Consider the following 8203-nt stretch of genomic DNA (forward strand, 5'->3'; position numbering starts at 1 on the left):
AAGGCATGAATTAAACATTACATCCAAATATTGCAAAAATAAAAGAAAAAATACACATAAAGCTCAACAACTTTTGTGTCTCTAGCATTACTCTTCGTTTCCCCCCCTGCGTAGTATCTCTATGGTCCCATCGTTGCTATAGCGACAGCAGGGCAACCGGAACCGTTGGCGCCTGCGCAGTACGGCGCCGGAGAAACCCAAGAGCCGGCAGGTAGAGAAAGCCTGCGTCGGGAGAGAGCATGCGCAGAAAAACGAACTCCCCCCCCCGCGCGCGTCCGCGATAGCTTTAAAAAAAAAAAAAAAAAAAAGCGCGTGCGCAGAACAGCCGTTGCGTGCGCTCTTTCGAGAGGAGGCGGGTGAAGTCTATGCGCCTGCGTAGAGCCTCCACTGTCATAAAAAGGCGCCCGCGCGACGCATTTTGCGCATGCGTAATTTCGCCTGCCGGGTTTTTTTTTTAACCCTATTGCGCCTGCGCAGTGCGTCCTTCGTGTTCTTCGAAGCTTCGCCGGGCGCCATGGACGACGAGGAGGAGACGTACCGCTTGTGGAAGATCCGGAAAACCATCATGCAGGTCTGGGCGGGCGGGCAGGGCGAAGGGGGGAAGGGAGCAGGGATTGGAAGAGCCCAGGAACGAGGTGGGGGGAGGCGGCGGGGGGGCTCCCTTTCATAGCGCATGCGCAGTACTTCAGAGGCCTACCTGGCAGGGCCGTTGTGCGAAGACAGTCCTGGAGGGGGAAATTAAGTGTCATACCCCCTCCATACACACACACACACCTTCCTTCCCCCCCTCGCGAGACTTTTGGAGGGAAAGAGGGGGAGGAAATGCATCCAGCGAGGAAATTGTTTTATATTTATCTTTTATTCATTCATTCATTTGTCCCTTTAAAATTTGCGCCTTGCTTGAATGTAAAACAAACAAACAAAAGGCAAAGCGGGGAGATCCGAGGGGAAATTTCAGGACCATGCTTCCCCAAAAACACAATAACTAAAAAAAACGTCGAAACAGATGGACATGGCCATCCCAAAAGTGGGAATTTTATTATTATTGTTATTATTATTATTATTATTAATTTGGGGGGGAAGGGGAAAGGAGGGAGTATTTGAAGAGATACAATGAACACAGAAAGAAATGACAGAAGTAGAAACAGGGTCAAAAGCAGTATCTGGTGTTATTAAAAGGATACGCAGTGAAAGACATATGACGGAGTCAGGAACCATGGGGGTGGGTGGAAGTCTTTTGAGAAGAGGTTAAAGACTGAAAATGTTGTTGTTGTTTTTTTAAAAGAAAGATCCCAGCTCCACTTAACAACAACAATTTTATTTATACCCCAGCCGTCCGACTGGGGTATAGACAATTGGGTAGTTTCCAATAGAAAGCACAATAAAACACAAACATTTCAAAACTTCCCATAACAGGGTCTGCCTTCAGATGTCTTCTGAAAGCTGTACGGTTATTTATCACACCGACATCGGATGAGAGGCCGTGCCGCAGGGCGAGTGGTTAAAAACACTGTTTTCCCACAGTAGGTTATCTTCGGATAAGGAAACTGCCGTTTAGATTTTGGGAGCTAGCAGCTCTTTGGGGTTTTTTTTCTCCCACCTCCCCCTAATCCACAGCCTCCCCAGGGAACCCTCTCTTTTCCTCATGCCTCTTTCCTCTTGTGCTGTGTCTTCCCTACCCTCTCTGTGCCCTGTCTGCTGGGCTTCCTGGAGGAATCGGCCTCTGTGAGATAAGATGCTGGGTTCTTCCTTTGACCCGGCTGCTGCAGGGCTCTCTTTACATCCCATGCTGGCTCTCAAGATGTCCTCTGAATAAATGGACCTCTCTCTCCCCCTCTTGTTCTTCCTTACTTCCAAATCGCTCCAGCTGTGTCACGATCGAGGCTACCTGGTCACCCAGGATGAGTTGGACCAGACCCTGGAGGAGTTCAAAGCCCAGTTTGGCGACAAGCCCAGTGAAGGGCGACCCCGGCGGACAGACCTCACTGTGTTGGTGGCCCACAATGACGACCCCACCGATCAGATGTTTGTCTTCTTCCCAGGTGAGGCGACGGCATTCAGCAAATTCCTTTTGCCTGCTGGTTTGATTGTGTCGTCTTATTCTTCTTAGGCTTGGCTAGCTCTCTTTCTCTTTAATTTAGTAATACGGCAAGCCCTTCCAAAAAATAATAATAAATGATAATAAATTTTTATTTATAACCCGCCCTTCCCAGCCAATAACCGGGCTCAGGGTGGCTAACACTAATTAAAATCACAGCAAAAACATAAAAACAATCAATTTAAAATACAGATTAAAATACAAATTTTAAGAAGCATTGCAGGTATTGGAGAATTGCTGTTTAAGTTGTTACTCTCCTAACTCTACATTGGAATCTACTCTGGATCAATGTCAAGTAGAATTTTAATGACAATGCAACTTCTCAGATGCCGCTTCGCCGTAACACAGAGGTCTGGAAGCTTGTCTTATTTTATTAAGAAATGAGAGTCTCGCCTAGCAACGCATGTCGGCTCCAGAGAGGTGGAGGCGGGGACAAATCATTTCCTCGCACCAACCGTGCCGTTTTGTTCCCTTTCAGAGGAGCCAAAGGTTGGGATTAAGACCATCAAGATGTACTGCCAGCGGATGCAGGAGGAGAACATCACCCGGGCCCTCATTGTGGTGCAGCAGGGCATGACCCCCTCAGCTAAACAGGTAGCCAAGTCCGGCTGGGCAGTGTCCAGGGCACCGTTGGCGCTAGTTTGGGCACGAGACGTTCGGTGGGCCGCCCGCTCGGCAAGTCCCCACGCGCTGCGCTAAACTACCGTGGCGCGGGGGCCTCACTTCCGCTGTGCTGAAAATTCTGCATGCGCAGACGCGGGAAATAGCATCGAGGCAAATGCTGGAAATTGCGGGCGCTCATACGCACGCAATCCAACCCACAGAGGGATCTCCACTGGAGCGAACCGGCCCAGGCGAGGTAAACCTTGCCGACCTCTGATAACAGAGTTTGCAAGCTCAGGTTAAAAGACGTAGGAGTGACGCAGGTGACTTAGGGACGTAAGGGGGCGGAATTCCTAATCACGAGCACCGCCATTCCTAGGAAATGGGTTCTTTGTTCTCTCGCTGCGATCGTTAAAGTTTCTGACTTGTAACTGGCTAAGCTGACGGGGAGGACCCGAAACCAGCGTGGCGAACTGTTTGACAAGGACTGTAGTGAATTTATACATTACACGAAAGAACAATGTAAACCATATGGAAACGTTTGTAGGTTTGAGTTAAAATATTTTGCAACGTTAATGCTGGGGACTTAATTTACAATTAACAAGGTAAAGTTTATTAAGATAGATGGATGGTAAGTAAGCTGGTAGGGGAATGCCAAGACCCAAGTGAATTCCTAGGAAAGCCAGAGAGTGGGAAGGAGGGAAGTCAGAGCTCACTGTGAGCAATGTTTTTGGTGATATGAACAATTGATTATGGTAAAATTGCAAACTTGATAAACGTGTTTATATATATATATAAACTTTAAAGTTTCTAACTTGTAAGAAGGCTCATTTTCCTTTGTTCTGCTTATCTACTGCCAATGGGTGTGGGAGGAGGAAGCCGAATCCCTGAAGCCTGACTTTAGCTTATGCCCCTTCCCCCCCCCCCCCCGCTCTTTTCTTTTCCAGTCTCTTGTAGACATGGCTCCCAAATACATCCTGGAGCAGTTCCTTCAGCAAGAACTGCTGATCAACATCACTGAACACGAGGTGAGGCCTCCTCCGTTTTATTTAACTGCTTAGGTAAATACTGCTTAGGCTACAGAAAGCTTCCAAGATGGGAACGAAAGCAAACGGATGCTCTGGTTGCGTATGGGTTGTTCTAAAACAGTGGTTCTCAAATTGGGCGTTGGGATTTCCGGGGATGGGTGGGGGTGGGCAGGTGCTAAGAGGCAAGGAGGCCTCTTAGGCCTCACACTTTGGAAAGAACCTTGGAGTTGGAAGGGGTCCCGAGGGTCATCCAGTCCAAACCTCTGCAATGCAGGAATCTCAGCTAAAACATCCATGGCAGATGGCCATCCAACCTCTGCTTAAGAAAACTTCCGAGGAAAGAGAGTCTGCTACCTTCCACCCCACGGTCGAACAGCTCTGACTGTCAGGAAGTTCTTCTTGATGTTAGAATCAGAATCTCCTTTCTTGTAACTCAAAGCCACGGGTTCGAGTCCTACACCTCCAGAGCAGGAGAAAACAAGCTGGCTCCCTCTTCCACGTGACAGCCCTTTAGATACTGGAAGATGGCTGTCAAATCTCTTAGTTTCCTCTTTTCCAGGCTAAAGGTCCACCCATTTTGTTGAAATAACCACACAGAATGGTTCTGGTTCGATTTGGAATAAAAGTGCAATTAATTGTTAACCGTTTTGAATTTTACTGTTACCTTCCTTACTGGGTTGTGCAAACAGTTATTAGCAGTGTTTACATATACAGGTGAAACTCGAAAAATTAGAATATCGTGGAAAAGTCCATTTATGTAAGCAATTGTTTTCATTAGCTACTGGAGTTTAATATATGAGATAGACTCATGACATGCAAAGCAAGATGTGTCAAGCCTTTATTTGTTATAATTATGATGATTATGGCATACAGCCAAAGTTGAGATTGTGAATTTCGGGTTCTCATCAGCTGTACGCCATAAACATCACAATTATAACAAATAAAGGCTTGACATGTCTCGCTTTGCATGTCATGAGTCTATCTCATATATTACTTTCACCTTTTAAGTTGAATTACTGAAAGAAATTAACCTTTCCACAATATTCTAATTTTTCGAGTTTCACCTGTACTTATGAGCACTGTTCCTCGAAATATCTTCCACCATATGAGAAGGGTCTAAAATTTCAGTTACCTATGACTTTGCTGAAGAAGTAACAGTGAAACAGTACACCTTATCAGGAATCACTGTCCAGTCTCCGTCCACTTCAGCCTCGGTGGAACATCACATGACCTACTGTTCCATCCATGCTACAGAGACTTTTTCATATTTTGCTATTCTGCTCGGTTGTATTTGATGCTATTGTATAATCATTGGTATAATAGAGTTATTCTAGAACTGATATGTTGCTTTCGCTCTGGGTCTCGTGTTGCCTTGTTTGTTGGCAAACGGTTATCCTGACATACGTGATTTTTAGCAGAGTAACCCCACCAGAAAACAAAATGTATGCATGCCAGATAAGTCCACTGTGGAGCATTGGTTTCCCTGTAGGACGCAAAAAAACAAATGGACTCCATTCTTACCCAAGTTGTTTCTCTGCCTAATGGATTGAAAGAGATTTCTGTGCACCAAAAGTGACTAGTTGTGTCCTCATCCTGTTTTTTGCCTTCGACCTAATCCACCTTTCTTTCTTTCCGCCTCTGCAGCTGGTTCCCGAACACGTTGTCATGACGAAAGAGGAGGTGACCGAGTTACTGGCCCGATAGTATCCTTCTTTTCGTTCTACTGCCCTATCCCTGTAGGTCTCAAAAGTCATGTTATGTAAACACAAAATACGTAAGGAAGATAATTAACACTGGCGCTAACCACTGTACCACGCAGCTTTTGTCTTCATTTCTCCATCCCCTTTTGCCTCCGGCATGCGGCCCTCGGAAGGGAGCGTGGCCCTTGGCCCAAAAGGGGTCTCTCCTCCCCCCCCCCCGCCCTCGTCTGACGCTAGTTATCAGGAGTAAGAAAACAAACAAACCCCTGTGTTGCAAAATGTGAATCAGCAATATCAAAAGCATGGAATGATTCAAAACTGAAGTCTCTGAAAGTCCTTACAAGCTGTGAAGCTTTGTATAATCAGCAAATGTCCAATTCTGATGTCCAGCTCTGAACAGTGTTTCCGGATAACAACTACTGTTTCGTCGAATTCTTCATCAGCGGATTACTTCAACACTTGTTAGTAGAAAGATATGTAATTTCATATAATGAAGAAATTGGACATTTGCTTAGTTTTGATGTTTTGAATCATTTCATAAAGTTTTTCATATTGTATTTGTTTCTGTTCATTGTGATGCTTTTGATATTGCTAGTTGTCATGAGCCCAGGACTTGAATGAGTGCAGCTTCTCCCCAAATTGAACTTGGCTTCTTACACTTGCCTTCTTTCTTCCCGGGGAGGTGAAACGGATGAATTGTGTTCCCTTAACTGCTTTTCCCCAGTAAGCTCCGAGAGAACCAGCTCCCCAGGATACAGGCCGGCGACCCGGTGGCTCGCTACTTTGGAATCAAGCGAGGCCAGGTAAGGTTTTGTGGACAGGCCGCCGTTGGGCCACGCGTGAATCGAAGGGGTCGGGACCAATTCATGGGCTCTCCGTTGCTCTACAGCAGGGGTGGCCAACTCCCAAGAGACTGCAATCTACTCAGAGTTAAAAAGTGGCAGGGATCAACCCCCTTTTGGGGGGTTCAGGTCAAAGTTGTTGAGAGGAGGAAAGCCCCAATTTTTTTTACCTGTTGGTCATGCCTGCTGTACAGTCGTGGGAAAGAGAACATTACGATTTGTTCTGAGTAAATTTACAGGAGGTCGGAGCTGTTGGGCTAAGTCTCGTGTTTTTTTAACTGCTGAAATTAGCTGTCATCACCACTACCAACAGATTTCAATATATTAAGCATGTAAAGGGCCCCCTGACCATTAGGTCCAGTTGCGGATGACTCTGGGGTTGTGGCACTCATCTCGCTTTATTGGCTGAGGGAGCCGGCACACAGCTTCCGGGTCATGTGGCCAGCATGACTAAGCCGCTTCTGGCGAACCAGAGCAGCACACGGAAACGCCGTTTACCTTCCCGCCGGAGCGGTACCTATTTATCTACTTGCACTTTGACATGCTTTCGAACTGCTAGGTTGGCAGGAGCTGGGACTGAGCAACGGGAGCTCACCCCGTCATTGCGGGGGTTCGAACCGCCGACCTTCTGACCGGCAATCCCTAGGCTCTGTGGTTTAACCCACAGCGCCACCCGCGTCCCTGCATTAAGCATGTGTTGTGTGAAAAAGTCTACTGGCTCTCTGCCTGCCTTCTCACAAATCAGTACCTGGTTTTGAAACCACAGTAGCTTTGAGAACTGTCTTCCTCCAGGTGGTGAAGATCATTCGTCCCAGCGAGACGGCCGGGCGATATATCACCTACAGGCTGGTGCAGTAGCTGACAAAACTACTTTGCAAGGTACTCTTTATCTCCTTACCTTAAGAGGAAATGTGGGCAGCCTCCTTTTAGAGAGATCTGCTTCGCTGAGAAATGCTTCACTGACAGATTTTGAACAGCGTACCTAACAAGATACAAACACTTCTCCTGCCGCCTCGTGGTTCCGTCAATTTTCCGTACGCCATGCGGCGCGGAGACTGCAAACCTGCCTTCCCGGTAACCACAAGGATTGGAAATTGGGGCGTACGTGTTTGTGTCTCTCCTCCTTGGAGGGAAAGCCCAGGCCGGTGGGGAGTCTTCTTGGACAAACGATTGCTGCTTCGAACCAACCAAGCTTCTAGATCTCATGATCTGAAGTGGAACCGGTTGCTAACGTCACAATAAGCACCCTGCTGATAATTCCACCCCCAACTGAACTGGGCCCAGGAGAACCTACGTAGAGGCCTCTCTGCCTTTAAATTGCGCTTGCAATAAACCGTTTGCGAGAAAAAGGGTTTTCTGGACTCCTGAGAATGTTCCTCTTCCTTTCTCTGTTTCGCTGATCTCTGCTGGGGGAAATCCGCCTCTCTCGAAAGGATCCTCGACTGTCTTGTCTTAATAAGGTTATCATTTCAATAAAGCGTTAGAACTAATGATGATTATTTTTGTTAGGATTACTAGCTGTACCCGGCCACATGTTGCTGTGGCTTAGTGTGTGAACTTGAAAAGAAAGAGAAGGTGACGTTTTGAAGATGTCCACTGGAGGGCGCTATATTGTTTTGCATAAAATCCCGTTTTTACTGGTGAAAGGTGTGCTATCTGTACAATGTATGTACGCACAAACACTCCCATATGGCCATGGAACGTTGTGTCCAAATTTCAACGGAATCTGCCAAGCGGTTACGGAGAAAGGCGATCGCTCACAAACATCCACCTTTTACAATTTTATATATATATATAAATTGTTGAGCGCTTGGAAAGTGCCTAACGTTTTGTAGGAAAAAAACTGAAAAGGAAAACCATGGAGGGAAAGATGCCAACAGTTGTGTAGTAATAATAATAATTCATTATTTATACCCCGCCCAACTGGCTGGG

General features: G+C 46.6%; 1 protein-coding gene across 2 annotated transcripts; it reads left to right on the top strand.

Annotated features, from left to right (window-relative positions):
- Positions 1–453: 453 nt before the first annotated feature.
- On the top strand, positions 454–7762 carry POLR2E (RNA polymerase II subunit E). 2 transcript variants are annotated; one of them, XM_033136771.1, is made up of 8 exons: positions 454–571; positions 1868–2042; positions 2577–2692; positions 3649–3729; positions 5374–5432; positions 6154–6232; positions 7064–7150; positions 7238–7762. In XM_033136771.1, exons 1-7 carry the CDS (start codon positions 515–517, stop codon positions 7127–7129), a joined length of 633 nt encoding a protein of 210 aa, XP_032992662.1. In that variant the 5' UTR covers positions 454–514; the 3' UTR covers positions 7130–7150; positions 7238–7762. The 2 variants fall into 2 exon arrangements, with proteins under 2 accessions (XP_032992662.1, XP_032992661.1); XM_033136770.1 differs by having other exon boundaries at positions 7064–7762.
- The last annotated feature ends 441 nt before the right edge of the window (positions 7763–8203 follow it).

Source organism: Lacerta agilis, chromosome 18 (assembly GCF_009819535.1).
Source record: "Lacerta agilis isolate rLacAgi1 chromosome 18, rLacAgi1.pri, whole genome shotgun sequence".
Classification (NCBI taxonomy): domain Eukaryota; kingdom Metazoa; phylum Chordata; class Lepidosauria; order Squamata; family Lacertidae; genus Lacerta; species Lacerta agilis.